The 18,007-nt window shown below is 43.0% G+C and overlaps 1 protein-coding gene across 3 annotated transcripts in view; it reads right to left on the reverse strand.

Annotated features, from left to right (window-relative positions):
• scube1 (signal peptide, CUB domain, EGF-like 1) overlaps positions 1–18,007 on the reverse strand; it is a 250,963-nt gene that overhangs the window by 59,906 nt on the left and 173,050 nt on the right. For all 3 annotated transcript variants that reach the window (XM_078164991.1, XM_033614176.2, XM_033614175.2), the window contains one exon: positions 13,178–13,294. In XM_078164991.1, coding sequence (XP_078021117.1) covers positions 13,178–13,294 — 117 coding nt within the window. The remainder of the gene's footprint in view (positions 1–13,177; positions 13,295–18,007) is intronic.

Consider the following 18,007-nt stretch of genomic DNA (forward strand, 5'->3'; position numbering starts at 1 on the left):
CCCCGGGTAAAAAATTGTTCACACTTCAGGGCTAAAGCCCCAGATATTTTCAACTCCTAGTGATACCCCTGATCCCCCCCTCAATGTTGACTCCGTGGCTACAGCCTTGGTTCACACTGCATAGTAAGGGAAAATGCAGTGTACTACTGGTGCACCCAAACAGTCCAAAAGTTGAATGTGGAATGATGGACACTTCTCACCCTCAATGGTCACCATCTTTGTGACGTAGCACAAAATTTCTCAACTTTTGACATGGCGGCTGGGGACAACAAGGTGCCTGAGCTGGCTACAGCAGGCTCTTACACAGTTCTAAGATATACATGTTTTTTTGCACCAATATTGCTGTTGAATACAAGGCATCAGTAATGTTTGTTGGGTCTGTAATGAGTTGGTACTTTGAATAATAATGTTAGTGCTAACATCAGCTTGCTAGTTAACTTGCTCCTAGCTAGCAAAGCAGCAAAGTTTAATCAGCACTGACGTGGCATAAGTTTGGTTTATGTGTGGGCGGAGATAGCCATTAAATGTTGGCAATAATGCTCCACCGTCCATATGCAATTTGCCATTCAACAAGACAAAGAATAAGAAGAGGTGGTTTAAAAAAAGAGAAAGCCATTGTCACTTCCAGTAAGTGCAAAATGGCAGTGCATGATTTGAGATAACACCCTGTTGAAATTAGTGCACCTCACAAAAAGGACGTAGTGTAGCCTACATGGTTTCTGGTTGTGAAATATTTTAACAATACAGCATCGCTTTGCAGCAGCCTCTGAACAGCATTTAGCATTGATCCACAGCAGGAACAGGACAGAACCTTACATTCCCTCCGTCACACCAGTCCTTATTCACCATAAAGCACACTTCTCTTAACCTTCTCTCGGCAGAGTCCTCTGTCAGATAAGCATATAGAAAAAGAGCGTTCTGGTTGAATGGCATTGTCCAGGATTTAGCCAAGTTCTGGTGAATCAAAAGATATTACAGTTCCTGATATCCAGCTGTAAACTGATGCAGCATGGAGGTCATCCAGTTTATTTCCACCACCTGTACAATGGCTGGCAGGACACTAGTCCAGCTTGTGCCCACTCTTCTCCATCTTTTCCTTGACGTTTATTGATGTTTACATTTGAAGACACAATCTGGCTAGCTAGCAGCTAGCTTGCCAGAAGTTGGCTGAGGGAGAGTTTACAGACCAGTGAGTTGATTTCCACATCGCAGCCACACGCCACCACTGTCTAAGCCAACCACAAAAAGCACCACCAAGACTTGTAAAATAGACATGAGCCTAAATTTAGCACAAATTTAGTGGAAGAGACAGAGAGGCAACTGGAAATGTCCTTGCCTTTGTCATATTGACCGTAATAACCCTGTACCATATAGTATTAAAACTTCTGCAGTCACATGATACCTGCAAACTCCTTTTTGTACCCAGATCTAGAAAAGAATGACTATTTTTATGGTGTTGCTTGCAGCCAATCACTGCAAGCACTCTTCAGTTCAATGCATCATGTGATTGCCCAACTACCATCTCTTTGGAACAACCTACTTCCATCTCTACAATCAACATCTACACTATCATTATTCAAAAAACATCTGAAAAGAACTCTAATTTGCAAAAGTTCTTAACATTTCATTGATTCATTTGTAATGCTTTTCAGCTTGTAAATACATTTTTTTTGTAAATTGTACATTTCTAACAATTTTGTATTACTGCTTAGTCTGGAACTCGTTGTTCAGTTATGCAGTCTTTGTTTATCTTTTATTTTTAATGTATAATGGTTGTGATTTAATGGGGGTTGGTATCTTTATGAGCCAATTTTGGCTTCTAACCCCTCCTGCACAGTGGGTGCGGTTACATGATGGCTTCTCATTAGGAATGAAATAAATCTGAGTGAAATCATTCGGAATTAAAGTCTTTCCAGGTAGTTTACATGGGAAATATTCATTCCGAATGAGGGTTTACACGGGAGATCAGTTTAATCGCCTTTTAATCGCCTTTATTCGTGTCTGTGCAAGGTTTGGGGCAGGGAAGATTTCTGATTGGATAGAGGGTGGGGCAGATGTTACGTATTTACGTTTACTGGAAGAAAACACTGTAGTTCTCATTCTGGATATCAAGATGCTTGATGACGCCGTTCTTAGTGCCTTTTTCGGGCTTGTTTTGCTTATATTCTTGAAGCAGCAGTAAGACAACAACCTTGTTCTGCTAATGCTTCGTCTGTTGAGGAGGAGAAGGGAGGTAGAAGGTCGAAGAAGGGAGATAGAAGGCCGTGCTTTTAGAAGCTGCCATCTTGTCAAGCACGTGCTATATACGTCATCGCGCCAGAAGGGCAAGGAAGCGAGCATGTGCAGAAAGACCGGGATGAACTTAAAGAGGAATGAGTGTATACAAGTGCGAGAAATTCCTTCATTTGGAATTAGAAACGGAATATTCCAGCCCCTTACATCGGAATGAATTTTCAATCGCATTGGCCATTTTCATTCCAAATTAGATGTTTACAAGACTTTTAATAGGAATGAACTTTCATTCCGAATGAAAAAGGAATTAAACTGTCCATGTAAACCCACTGACAATTTAAAATTAAAGGAAGAACTCTTTTAGTATCAGTATTACTTTAAGAGTACTGGATTTGGTACTGGTATTATAATTCTTTACCCTGTTGGACAGGCAACCTATCTTTTCCCCATTGCATGCTAGGATAGGCTTCAAAATCAATGACAGAATGACTTCGCTAACTTGCTAGCTTTACTGCATGTCACTAACTCGGCTTCTTTTCCAGAGCCTTTGTGCTCCACTTTCTTGCAGGTTCCCTTCAATCGCAGCTGTGGCCGGATCATGTGTCATGATTTCACTGCTGCCGTGGTCCTGCCTAATGCCTCCCATTATTGCTGTTATTATTAGTCATACTTCTGCCATAATTATACATATATAAATATTATTGTTATATACATATTCTATCATATATTAATATATGCTTACAACATATGTACCAAAATTACTGTTATTATTATAACAATATTATTACTACCACTAATGGTATTGTAGCTATTGTCATTACTGCTTACCCTGCTTCTCTCTCAGTCTCACTCCATCTCGATATCTCTCTCTGTCTCTCTTTATGTCTCATTTTGTCATATGGATCACTGTAAATTTATTATGTTGATCTGTTCTGTACGACATCTATTGCACATCTGTCTTTCCTGGAAGAGGGATCCCTCCTTAGTTGCTCTTTCTGAGGTTTCTACCATTTTTTTTGCCAGTTAAAGGTTTTTTTGGGGAGTAAGGTCCAAAGGACAGAGGGATGCCGTATGCCGTAAAGCCCTCTGAGGAATATTGTGATTTGTGATATTGGGCACATATTGGCTACTTTATTAATAAAACTGAATTGAATTGAATTAAAGTTTAGAAAATTTGCAAATAGGAGCGTCCTGGTAGCCCAGGAGTTTAAAAAACTGACCATGTTACCTAGGAGTGATGTTACACTGTGGCCACGTTTTCTACAATCTCTAGGTCCTGTATAAGTGGTCTGAGTCTAGCTGAGTTACAAACAGCAGCAGTAAAGTTGCAGGGTTTCTGACATCGAGCACACTCAGTGCTTGCACTATGAACTCCAATTAACTCATTCAACTTAAGCATTTTTGGAAACAGCTTGCACACAAAACCTTTTGTTTAGTACAATACAGTAACATAACATTTTTGAGTACACCAGACACAAAATTAATGTGTCACATGAACCCTTGTCTGACAGGAATTTTATGCCAGTTTAACATAATTTTTTTGTTCTTGTTGTTTGAGCATTTAATTCTGTCATATGGACATAGAAAACATTGAGTGCATATGTTACAACAATTTTTTTTAAATGTCATTGAGCTATAAAAATATATTGAGGCGAGCTTAGGTTTCTTGACAGCAGGAATAAGGCTAAGAGATTAACTCTTAACTGAACCAGGAAGTGCTCTTTATTTCACCTCAGCACAACTTTATTTTAGACACTCTAACATCCACACAGGCGGGACCTCACTAACTGTGAATACAACTTAAGTTATGGTGCAAAATGTCTTTTACCACAACATTAACTGTAACCCATCAGAACCATTGTGAAATACACAAACATTCATCACTGCGCAAGGGGTAACGTGAGTGATTTAGAACACATTTAAACACAGTTTTATTTGGCTTATGGCCTTAAACACATTGGGCTCTAGTTTTGCAGACCGGGCGTGGTGGAGGCGCAGCACACCTGCGCTTCGCCAACTGGGTGTGGCCAGGCGGATTTTGTAAGTTTGGCACACCGTGCGCCCTGGCGCAGCTACTCCTCTATCCCACCTCTGTCCCTCCTACCGGCGCAAGTCGGAAAGAGGGAGGAGAGAAGGCATGGAGTGGGTTTTACACAGCCCATTCACATCAGACCAATCAAATGAGCCCCTCTCCTCGCCCTTAAATGCGCCGCGCGAAGGCGTAATGAGAGTTTACTCAATTCGCCATGGCGGAAGAGAGCAGCAGCGTGAGACGGCCAAACTTCTCCCAGGAGAATCAATGTTGCGTTTCTCTCGTGCGTGCGCGCACACGTGCGCACTCTCTTTCTCTCTCGCAGTCTCACTCGGTTGCTGACAGTTGCTGAATATATACTCCCTATCTGATGTTGTGGCTGTTTGTGGTTGGCTGAGAGGGATGTGAACGCGTGCCAAACGTGCCAAACGGTGCCAATCCCCTTTGATCTGACATCAGATGCGACGGGACAGTCGATATAGAGATACATTTATGTGCTGATTGCAGATAGCTGCATTGAATAGTGGTTTTGTGGCTATTTATTGCATCGTTAGTGTAAGTGTGTGTCTTCCTGCTTGGTGCCCAGGTGATAGATACTGATCGATGTGTGCTGCCTGCTTTGTGTCTCTCAGCTCCCCTCAGCACTGATCCTGGCTCTGGGATTTATGAGGCCCAGGGGCTGAACCACAGCCAAATTATGTGGGCGGGGCACAGCTGGACTACACTCCTATCCATCTTCCCCACTCAACTCACGCCCGAAAAAAGAGGGGGAAACTTTTCATTTTTCCACCACTGTAAATGCTGGGTTCTGTCAGGTCCACAAATCACCTGGGGAGACAGACTGGAAGTGTTCACACAAGCTGCTGGGCTTTAAACCTGACATCAGAGAAGTGGTAGAGATGTTCCTCCAGGATGCAACTGCAGTGTTACATGCCTTTCAGCAGATGATACTAAAAAGGTCGGTATTTGGTTGTACTAAAAGACCCTCTAAAGAGTTGGATGTTAAAATTTTCCAGTAAGTACATTTATTTCAATGGTTTTAATAATGAAGGCCAACATGCCAAACCAATGGGTGACATCACAATGGCTACATCCATTATTGTATGCAGTCTATTGACAAGGCAGGGAGAAAGTCTGGGTGAATGGAGAAGTAAAAAAAATCTCAATTAAACACGGAGGCCATTTTTAATCAACAGTCAACCTTGGTGTCTTGAACTATAAACTCCATTGTTTCCTAACCCTAACTCCCTAAGCCCCCTACCCTTTATCACTGTAATCATGACGATAAAGCTCCCCTAACCCAAGAGGTGCACACAGGTGCCAAAAACTGCAGTTCCTCAAATGGCTACTAGGGGCTGGCTCCAGGAGCAGGTCACTCTCCATAGACCTCCATGTAAAAATACTCAATTTCAAATGCACTGTTCTCCCATCAGCTGTTGTAGCTAGTGCCCAAAAACAACATCTGTTCACATTCAAGTGACAAAGCCCTCTAGTAGCCAGAAGTCAGGCAACATTAGTGAGTGACAAAGTCCACGCAGGGAGAAGGTCGCAGTAGATGGATTAGTCAACAAAACATAACGGGCTCTAGTTTCGCAGACCGGGTGCGGCGGAGGCGCAGCGCACCTGCGCTTCGCCAACTGGGTGTGGCCAGGCGGATTTTGTAAGTTTGGCACACCGTGCGCCCTGGTGCAGCTACTCCTCTATCCCACCTCCGTCCCTCCTACCAGCGCAAGTCGGAAAGAGGGAGGAGAGAAGGCGTGGAGTGGGTTTTACACAGCCCATTCACATCAGACCAATCAAATGAGCCCCTCTCCTCGCCCTTAAACGCGCCGCGTGAAGGCGTAATGAGAGTTTACTCAATTCGCCATGGCGGAAGAGAGCAGCAGCGTCAGACAGCCAAACTTCTCCCAGGAGGAAACTGATGTTTTGGTCCGGGAGGTCTGCTCGCAGTGTCCGAATATACGGAACTGCAAGCAGACCTCCACGGGCTGATGATGCAAAGGTAGCCTGGGAGGAGGTCACCACAATTGTAAATCAATGTTGCGTTTCTCTCGTGCCTGTGCGCTCTCTCTTTCTCTCTCGCAGTCTCACTCTGTTTCTTTTCTTTTGACTTTTCTAAGACGACAGATGCTGAATATATACTCCCTATCTGATGCTGTGGCTGTTTGTGGTTGGCTGAGAGGGATGTGTACTCATTAGTTTGCAACTGTGTTAATCAAATCATGTTGGGTTTCCATTACGCGTGCCAAACGTGCCAAACGGTGGCAATCCCCTTTGATCTGACATCAGATGTGACGGGACAGTCGATATAGAGATACATTTATGTGCTGATTGCAGATAGTTGCATTGAATAGTGGTTTTGTGGCTATTTATTGCATCGTTAATGTGTCTGATATTCTGGAAACCTGCCTGTGAGGTTTTTGTGACGTGTGCGCACTGTCCGCTGGTCAGCCAAACTTCGGCTTACACCGGCTGCGCTCCGCCTGCGCTGACAGTAGACGTGGTTTTCAGTTGGCGTGCTTTTAGCGCACCTTCGGTGAAGCCTTTTGGCACGAAACTGTCACTGCGCCAAGCTGGATCTGTCGACACCTCCCCCTGCTGCGCCGCCACACCCATCTCAGCGCACCTTGGTCTGCCAAACTACCAAACTGAGTGCGCCTCGGGTTGCGCTGCTCGAAACTAGCTCTGCGCGGGGTCCGCCACCCTGCGCCACCCTGCGCTGCACCGGGAAACTAGAGCCCAACATGTTTACACACGAGGCCAATGTTCATTTCCCATTTCCAAATAATGGTCAAACTTGGTTTCTCTTAACCATGAGCTCCATCGTTACCTAACCTTAACCCCTTCAGCCCCCCAACCTTTGTCACTGTAATGATGATGATGAAGTTCCTCTAACCCAAGCAGTAACCTCCTGGGCTGAAAAATAAAGTAAATACAGTAATGCCAAAAACTGCAGTCCTCTAATGGCCACTTGAGGCTGACTCCAAGAGTGAGTCAATCCCCATAGACCTCCATGTTAAAGTGCCTACCTTTAAAGAAAAAATTAAACATGTGTACAGCCTGGTACAAAAATTGGTTTTGGTTTCAATAACTAAGTTCTGGTGAATCAAGCTACAACTGTACGGGGTGAATTTTTATATCATCCACCTGTTTAAATGTTATAAAGGTTTAACACTATGCATAATTGAGGGCAAAACCACTTTGTATGACAGGTGGGGGCTGTCCATTAACTATTCGGTACCACAGCAACAATGTTGGTCAGTTAATGTAGAAGGAAGGAGGACGCACAACTCCAATATTTCCAATCGTGATGGGTACAAGTTGCAGAGAGACTCCAAAGAAACTAGTAAGCAACAGCACAAAAGACTAGAGTCAAAATCTATGTTTTTAATAGGGCAACACACGGCCAAACAAATGACACGCGTTTCGGCCTAAGCCTTCTTCAGTGTATCAAAAAAAAAAAAAAAAAGAAATACAAAAACCTTTTTTTTTTATCAGATCACTGCAGGGGAAATAACCACATCATGGACTGGGACAGGAGCAAAATAATCACATCAGAGACCAATAAATTCAAACGGTGGATAAAAGAGGCCATTGAGATCATGGGCAGGCGGCACCATCAACCAGGACGAGGGGGCGTACACCCTCACGCATACCTGGGATTCCCTACTCCAGAAAACGACCAACGACGGGGGAGGCGGGGTTGGCCTGACAGACTCTGATTGGTCTGTCAGGCCTGCCAGCTAATATATGACACGTCAGCAGCACGTCGGATGCTGCTTCTGAGGAAGACTGGAGTCTCAATCCAAACTGTCAAGCAGGTAAAACACATCTCCTTACATCTTGTCTGTCTGAATATAAGAAAACCTTAAAATAAATCTAATCTAATTAGGGCCCGACCGATTGATCAGCCGGCCGATTTAATTGGCCGATTATAGCCATTAGAGAATAATCAGCAATCTGCCAAAAGTTGGCCAATTGATGCCGATGTTAACACTTATATTTTCATCACTAATAAAATGCAGGGAATATGGTGTTTTACTTAGAAATGATGTCCTTGTGTTACTTTTTGCACTTTAACCTACCTCTGTTAAATTGGCAATAATAAGAACTCTGGTACTGTGAACATACATGTGAATGTCTTAATTCATATAGACTTTGTATGATTATTTTATTTCCCAGAGGTTTACTGCCTTTTTGCACATCATATTTTTGATTTATTTTGTGTTCAAATTGTTCATATGCTGCTTGTTCCACACAATTTATGACAAAAAAAAGTATTTGAAAATAGTAAAATGTTCTTCCTTCAATTTATATCTTTGTAACGAGTGTTTGAACTATATTTAAGCCATCAAAAACAGGTATTTGGGGTTTTTTAAATTGAAAAACGTAAAAATTTAATCGGCCTATATATCAGTTATCGGATTTTTTTATTCCATAATATCGGAATCGGCATCGGCCCCAAAAAATCCATATCGGTCGGGCCCTAAATCTAATCAATAATATAATATTAATTCAGTCTCAACCATAGCTTTAACATGGTAATAATGATAACTAAGTTGAATTCTTGTACTTAGTGATTCAGTTTAGGAACTGACTGATTTGTCCTGTCTTCTAGTTGAGTACATTTGCCTGTCTGCAGCCGGATGGTGCTGTCTGTGTGAGTGTGTGTATGCCATGGGTGGAGAGATAGAAAGAGAGAGAGAGAGATATCACACTCTGCCTTTTTTATTTACCCCTTCACTTTATATGTTTTTTCCCCTTTAAATTTATGTCTATGCATTTGTAATAACACATCGTTGTGAATTGTTTTTGAATTTTCACTGTCTTAAATTGTAATCATGCTTTGAAAACACATAAGAAATGTCTTTCCAATAAAGCGTATTGAATTTAATTGAAACTGAATTGAGAAAGAGGGAGAGAGAGAGAGAGAGAGAGAGAGAGAGGGAGAGAGAGAGAGAGAGAGAGAGAGAGTGGCCAGTGTGGGCCTCACTGTTCAAACATCTCAAAGTTTGCCGACGCGTCGTCTGCCTGTCAGGCCTGAGACAGCTCCGGTTCCAGGATTTCACACACCTACATGCCACATTCTCAAACTGCCTGACACTCATTCCGCAAACACACACACTCCTGAACACACACACACACACACACACACATACACACAGACAGTATTATACAATTTAAAAGAGCACTCTCACATCCCACAAGGCGCACGGATTCTGACACGCAAAGAGTCATTCCACTGTCACGTGACCTTGCTGTGATGACTCTTGTGTGTCCTTGACCATGTCAGTCACATGTGGGGTTGTGCCCCACCACTCAATCTCTCTGTCCATATAAAGTGGAAGAGCAGATGAAGGAGGTCTGACCATTAACAACCACACATGTACATGTGGCAGAGGAATATGCACCTTCATTGTCCTAATATCCACTTAATGCAGCAAGGTGTAATCATAATATCAAAGTCATAAAAAAACAAATGCATTATATTCTGATGTGGCTGAAGACCAGGTTTATAATTTTTCGATGGCTAGGTGTCTGAATGGGCACTGAAATAGATATGGCTTGCTGTAATATTTCATCCTGTTAATACTGCCATTATAGATGGGTTAGCTTAATAACCTTAAGCATATTGTAATTCAAGCGGACTGAGAGAAAACTAGACTTCTACACCTCCCCTTGGCTCTGTTTTCAGGCTTTAGAAAATCTAGCTTGTGATGAGAGACTTTGGCCAACCACAGGTCATTTCAGAGAGAGGGCATTCCTATTGGCTGTTCTACAAATCAAGATGTGCATGCACATCCCTTCAGTGAAAACCTGATTCAGTGGTGAAGAATCTTCCAGAGAAACTTGCTATTTCAGCATTAACAACAACTGTCTACACTGCAAAGCATACAAACAGAAAGACAGACGTATCAAAAAGAGTCTAAAAGAGAGTCTGACAATAAATCAAATAAAACACGTCAGTATCAGCAAAGTGTTTCAGAGATGGAGAGAAAATGTTGCTATCACTTCAGTTAATGTTTATGTAGCCTTGTTAGCTAAAGCCTCAAATCACGTTGTGTCCTCTGCCTCACTCCCCACTGCTACAGACCACCTCACTGGGAGGAAAGTGGGCAGTAGCCCCCAGTCAGTGGCTGCAGCAACCCAAATCCAGTCAGGGCAAACCCCAGCTACAGGGGACTGGACAGCCCCGACCAGTCACTTTCTGTTGCTGCCTTTACACAGAGTAGACCCAGCACTGCTAACTCTACAAAAAAATAAGATTAAATAAATCAATGTGTGGGGAACACTGGGTAACTGTAGGAAGCCCATGCGTATGCCTGTGGTCGTCTGGTAGGAGGGGAGAGGTGCAGAGAGGTGAGAGCTGCAGGAGGAAGGTGTTTTTGCAAATTCAGCCATCTTCATAGCCTTTTCAGGATTTCTGACTGCCCCAGCTTTAACACTCCTAATGCAGTTCTGTAGAGAACATGAGGTTTCAGCGGTCTGTGACAATCAAATCAAGCGGATATCGGATAAGTTAATTTTGCTTTAGTATGACTTGCCTCCTCAACACCCGAACAGTGTTTACTTGCAGAGGTACTGAGAGACACAAAATGCAAATATTGTACTAAAATTGTGAAATTTAGATTTCACATTTTGTCCCCCATCCTTTACATTGAATCGTGTCCAAAAGAGAACTTTTCACAGCCAGTTTGAACAGGAGGAACAATTCTAGAAACCACAAACACTTTTGCTGTATGTGTATATAGCTTTAGGACAGACTTAGAGTAAAGTGGATGTATCCTTTATCTGGTATACACTCTGTGATTTGGGACTGTCCCAAACAAAAGTTGACCAACGTGAAAAAAATGTATATTTGGTGGTGGTTCTAAAACGGCATATGTTGCACAGTGAGAGAGGTTCAAGCATGGCTGTCGTCATGGTCTTGCGATCAAAGACAGCCTAAGATAAAACTCTGACAGTGTCAGGAATTTTGGATGACCTATGTCAACTAACCAACAGCAGATATGCAACATGAACTGATGCACTGGCGCTTAACCCAAACAAACTTACGGATAGCAGCTTGTTACCCAGGCAAAACATGTGAAAGGAAATGTGCGGGATTCAGGCAAAGAGGAAAACCTTGTGGAGTTTTGCCTGTATGATGTGTCCTCCAGCCAGGGCTGGAGTGGGACTCATTTTCAGCCCTGGAGTTTCATGCCTCAGACCGGCCCACTTTAGATCACAACCTATTATAACCTTACATGTTAAGTCTACAATAGCGCACTGTTCTCTAAAGCCTTGTAATTCAGTGTATTTTTCTAAAATATTTCCAATTCAGTGCAAGTAAGGGGTGCTTCACAATGTAGATTTATTTCAACATGAGTGCACATCTCCATCATTATTCTTAACACAACATCCTTTTCAACAATATCAGAATCTATATTCTGTTCAAGTAAGTGTTCACAGATATCCAAACCTTAAAAATTAAACAGAAGAATAAATAAAAATATTAAATATTAAATGTGAAAAAATAAAAAATAAAATAAAAAAGTATTGCACTCTCTCATAACACTGTTTCTCTGGGTTTTCCCTGGGTTTTTTTGAGACCAAAAGCCCCCCCCCCCCCCAAAAAAAAACAAAAACAGAGGCATCCTGTCCTACATATCTACCAAGTTTAGTAAAAATCGATATGGCGGTTAGGCCTAGATAAGAAATTAGCTCTCTAGCGCCCCCATTTTGTTTGATCGGGTCAATAATGGAGGGTTCCCCTCAGATTATGTGTGGTCATATGCCTACAAAGTTGCGTGGTGACTGGTGAAACTCTTGAGATGTTATACACCTTTATGTGATGAGCCACGCCCTCCGCAATATTCATTGCCTTATAGAAGCTCAGTTTTAGTAAGTTTTACAACTTTTGCCAAGAGGGAACTTAGATATTGGTACCTAGATTATGTTCACCAAGTTTCATGCAGATCGGTCAAACTTCCTAGGAAGAGATCGATTTTAAGTGTTTTTCAAAAAATTCAAAATGATAGAAAGTCTATCTAACCGGAAGTTATGGGCTCTTGAGGCAAATTTGTTCCTCATGAGGAGAGGCATCTCTGTGCAAAGTTTCATGTCTCTACGACATACGGGGCATGAGATCTATTTGCAATTTCAATCGGTCGCTATAGCGCCCCCCTTTGGCCAATTGATGTAATATTGTTTCATTCACATTCTCCCATTACCCTCTACAACTGTACCAATTTTCACATGGATTGACCATCAGTGAGGAGAAAAACGTGGCACAGACACACCCACACACACACACACACACAGACAGTTTTCGTCATTATATAGTAAAATCAGGTTCTACTAATCCCAAATAGCTAGGAGAACTTAAAAATGCATATCAACCAAGAGGGGGTCTCTGGAGGTTTAAATCCACCAAATATACATGTGACCAAACTCCTCTTGACGCACAGCCCTCTCACTGCTGCTGTGTCTAGCCCTGAGGAGAATAAAGCACCACTGCCTGTAGAGACCAGTGTCTGAACCCACAGGTCAGACTCACTCAGCCTGGCTGTTTGTTTAGACAAAGCACTACAATAATATATTTGGGATGTTAAGGCGTATGCTGCGGCTGCCTTCTCCTCAGACGACTGTCGTTGACGTCAGCGGTGGGCTGGCGGAAGTGGAGAAATGCTTAGCGGCAAAGTCAACAACAACAAGCTGCGGCAGTGACCAGTGACCGTGTCTGGAGCTCCGTGCAGCTGGTAGTGAAGCGGATGGCCAGGATTGGCTTTGGCTCTGGATCACTCAGATAGCAGCCATAGCAGGCTCAGGTGGACCTCTGAATACACTGATTTCTCAGTGAACAGCAGCCATACAGCATGTGTGCAGGCCTCACACACATGTATGTTCCCACACTTTGATGTATTTACTAACCTTTGCAGGTTTTGCCATCGGGCTGCAGAGTGAATCCCACGGGGCAGCTACAGCGCACCCCTGTGGCTGTGTCTTTACATGTCCTATCGCAGCCACCATTGTTGACAGCACAGGTCTCTGCGGATGGCAGGACAGATATGGAGAAAGAGACAGAGGAGACGGGTGTTAACATGTGACCCCTGCTTCTGAAAGAACATGAAACAGAAACTGAAGGTGATGTGGGCTGAGACAAATTTTCATGCAGTTGAAAAATACACAAACGACAGCAAAGTTGGATATAATGTATTCTCATGGAGCTTTGTCAACACACAGATGAGGATATTACATCACAATATCCCAGTTTTCATGAAAAGATACAATTTTACACAGAGGTAAATACAGCGTTCATACACACAGACAGTCACAGTCAGGATTTGTTTATCACTGGCAGCTGTGTATCATTAAGACAAAGCCTCATGACACTGTGCTGATAAAGGAGGGTGAACTCCTTGGCCCAAAGGTTGCTCCTGTTTACAAATGTGACAAGGAATCAGTTAACACAAAGAAAAAGGTTAATGTAAATAAACAGAAAAATATATTTAGTCTAGGTTTGACTGCTGTAAGTCTCTAAGGCACTTGCATATGTATCTGACTCCAGAAAAATGTTCTTGTGCATGGTGCAGATAAAGGTTTGCTGGGACTTGTGAATATTGCCTGAGCTGATCCCAAAGCAAACACAAGCTCATGGTAACTCTAGCTCACCTGCCCAGCTGCTGTTGCTTTAGCAAAGCTCAGCACACACTCTCCCAATGGGCCTGGAGAAGTGCTGAGGATGCTGAAATTTAACTTAGACTCATGTTTGTTGAAGGGACTTCAGTGAAACTACACCTAATAAGGAAGTTTCAGTTAGTAACTGTTTGGCTTTTGGTGGGTTTAACTTAAGTAATTCCAGAGAAAGTCCTACATATTGTTGTGGGTGTGAATGAGCTAGGAGTTAAATGGACCATTCATATTTTTTTGAAGTTGGGTTGTATGAGTAACTTAGCAGCAATACATAACTTAGCTTTCATGTCAGACTCCAGCCTGCTTCTCCAAACTGGGGGTGTGCTGACTGACATCTACTGTAGGTGAGACACTGGCAATGGATAAGTAGGCTACCTTACACAGCCCCACTTCAAAAAAATCTGAACTATCCCTTTAAGATTTCTGTAGCTTTTGGGCTTATAAACTTCCCCTTTGAAACCCAAATGGTTAAATTTCAAACATAGCATCATTGAATAAATGAATGAAAGTTGACATTTGGAATTCAAAGGCTTTTTCTGGACAACAGCAACATGTAAATTACGGATGTTCTCCTCCTCTTTGGCAGCATTTCCCATTTAATTAAAATGCCAGGAGATTGTGTGCCTTTGAGAAGTGAGGAGGGAAATAGGAAAATCCTTTTCAGGCTGGCAAACACATCCATGTCTAGAGGTCAAGGCATTAGCATAATGGCCTTTCAGAATGCACAGTCACAAACCCTTCAGAGCCAAGATGGCTGATGCTTTCTCTCAAGGAACAGGAAGGTATTTGTAGATTTGTTTGTGTTTCTTCATGCAGCTCCAAACAACATCAATCTCACGGCTTCTTCCCTTCATCTCTGTTTTCTATCAGGCATTTGTTCCTTGCTGTGTTTATATGTCAAAGCTCTGGGTTCATCATTTGTAATCCTTTTCATGTCTAGTTCTCTCTCTGGAGAAGTTGTGAGGACAGACAGCAAACCAGTTCAAATTCCAAACTTTGTGTGACAAGAAGAAGTTTTTTAAAATAAGGCAGGGGGATTCATAGAGGTTGCGTTGTAGAAAAACAGCAAAGAGGAAGGAAGGCGGGATGGAGAGACACTCCATCATCCAGGCAGCCTGTCTGATGGGCCTTATAGGGTATGACTTAGGACCTCGGTCTCCTCTCCACTCCCCAGCTGGGCTCTCTTTCAAGTGTGTGGTAGAATGTGTATTGTTAAGTTCACTAAGAACTTCAGGTCTACATGCCTGCACAGGTGTATATGGTCAATAAGACTTTCTGAGTGAGTGTAGAGGCACAAGTGCATGTGAACAGACTTGGTGTGTGTGGAGGTGGTGTTTATGGGTCAGAGTGATTTATACTGAGTACAGTTGGCCCTATCATTAGGTGAGGGTGAGCACAGTCCTGCTCAGAGCCCCTCTCTCTCCAGGCCACGCCTAGCCCAGCCCTGGGGCCACACTGAGCACGGGAACACAGACACACCGCCAGGGCTGATTGATGTGCTGGACAAGTCCCTTGTAACCCCCCTCAGCCCCCTCTCCAAGTCTCTACACCTTCCATCTAACCCTGCATACTTCTGTCTAGCCTGGCGTGTGTGTGTGTCTGTGTGTCAGAGCATATTATTGCATGTAACTTCTCTCTCATGAAGACTCGAATCGACCGATGTTCGATTCTGATCACAAACTATATACCGGATATAGCTAAGCCTCGTTTGTAAGTCCAGTTTTTTTTTTACCTGGACCTGTTCTCCCATGTTTTTGTGTCTGTGTGACTCATTGGAACAGCAATTTTTTAAACTGGTCCAGTATTGAGAGAGCCTGCTGCAGCTGGCAGCAGCGATACAGGCTACAATATCACCACTCTGGCCAGGTGTGCCTCATCAATTTATATCTTGTTTTGCCACTAACAGTTACTGTGGCTGTTTGAAATCACTCACTACTCACTTTATAGTCCACTTTATAATAAGTTTGCCATTGTGTAGTGCCGTCCCAATGTATAGTGGGAGTTATTATACCCTATATAGTGGAGTTGAAGTATCCCACAATGCATCGGGACAAGTATTAGTGTACAACTGATGGCCAGTAACCAAGCAATATATCCTTTTTTTTTGGTGGGTGGGGCTTAGCTGGAGGCAAAACAATAGGCCCGTTTCCACCGCAGGAACTTCGGGGTAATTTTACGGGGCCGGGGCCGTTGGTGCGTGTCTCCACCGAAGGAACCATCCCCGAAGGACAGAGTTCCAGAACTTTTACAGGGGCTAAACAAGTCCCTGCCTCAGGGTAGGTACTCAGAACGGCCCCGAAAGACTCCTGGCTGGGGCTTGGGGATTACTTGGTGCTGATTGGATATACTCAAGGAGGGATGTGACGTGAACAGAAAGCTACAAAATAGCCGGCATTTTTAAAACTCAGCAGACGAGGGTTAGCTCGTTCATATAGCTTCCGCCGCCACATAAAAAAACTCACTAAATGGCCCGTGAAAAAAATATTTTTTCCAGCAGATATCTTAGTTACATGATTGAGCTAGCAAAGCAGTTTTGTGTTGCTATGTGTGGTATTTATTCAGTTATGGGAAATCACGATGTCTAGAAAGCATCAGTAGTGGCTGCAGCTGACAGGGACAGCTCACAACAGCATCTGTTAAAAGCCTCCCGTTGTTGGATACGACATGAAACTACTCCAGTTAGCTCAATCATTTTGTAACTAAGACATCCGCTGGAAAAAATATTTTTTTCACGGGCCATTTACTGAGTTATTACAGACACCGCTATCGGCTAACAGCTAACAACGTCCCTACGTCGCCCCGGTCAAAATGGTCGCGCAACGATTACGTCACATCCAGAGCCCGTAACTTTACAGGAACCTTCCTCGTACTCTGCTCTCTCAGTGGAGACACGGCGGTTGAGAGAGCCGAGTGAGAGGACGTTCCTGTAGTAGTTCCTGCCCCCCAAATAGTACCAGGAACTTCTTCAGCGGAAACGGGCCTAATAGCTAATAGTGCTATTATCTAGCACTAGCTAGCAGCAGAGCACCAACTACAGTGAATGTGTGATTTACTTAACCATTTGTTAATTCGTCTAGAAATACAATGCTCCGTTTCTTTGAACAACAGGGCTGTCTTTTGAATGTAGAGCGTCATACTCAATATATGAATGCACCATGTCAGGTCACTCACTCTCTGGGGCTGCGAGTGTAACTTGAAACCAACAGGACCAGACTGGCCAACCCGTATGCTCTCACTCAGTGGATGGATGATTTGACAGGATTGCTGAAGGTGGGACGGCAGCCTTTGTGGTTGATTACTATGCCAGTTGACAAAGGAGGATGACCCTTAAATGGTTTCTTTCGGTTTGTTTTGCTATCGAAGCTAATGTAAGCTAATGCACTAAAAAGTTATTGTTATGAAGAAATCCAACATTCCTCTCAATACCTCCCCAACCTCTCAATAGGTGGACATGATAAGCCTTAATACACATAATTTTATTTATCCCTACAACAGTAAATACTTTTTCCCTAACCTGATATGAAGTGTGAGCTACACATGTGAGCATTTTTGATGATCGCCTCCATACAGACCTTCCGTCTCATCACATTTAACCATGTCTTCATTTTTGTTGATGGACAGTGGCGGCTGGTATGTGATAAAATGTAAGTTTTGAGCCATGACTCCTTCTATTCTGGCTCCCAATAACACAACAAGACAATAATTTAAGATTCTTATGTCCAGTGGTGACAAGTCATGTTTTGCCTCCAGCTAATAAAATTATGTCATTGTGATGTTGCCCCTGAAAGTATCTATATGGGACGGACACCGAGACGGACAAGAGGAGAGAGCAACTTGATTAAAAGCTGCTGTACATGTTTAACTTATAATGACATGTTGAAGTTTGTTTTACCAGTTTTTTGCCATGTAATAAATGGTAAATATAATGTGTAGTCATCAGTCCATGAAGAGATTAAAATAAATTGGCAACTGATCTTCTTTAGTGCTTGACAGTTACTGTACAGAGTAGGGCTAATAACGCTAGCTAATGTTAGCGAGCTGGGTTGCTGCTAGCTCTGATTAGTGCCA

The sequence above is a fragment of the Epinephelus lanceolatus genome, chromosome 23, assembly GCF_041903045.1.
Source record: "Epinephelus lanceolatus isolate andai-2023 chromosome 23, ASM4190304v1, whole genome shotgun sequence".
In the NCBI taxonomy this organism is placed as follows: Eukaryota; Metazoa; Chordata; class Actinopteri; order Perciformes; family Serranidae; genus Epinephelus; species Epinephelus lanceolatus.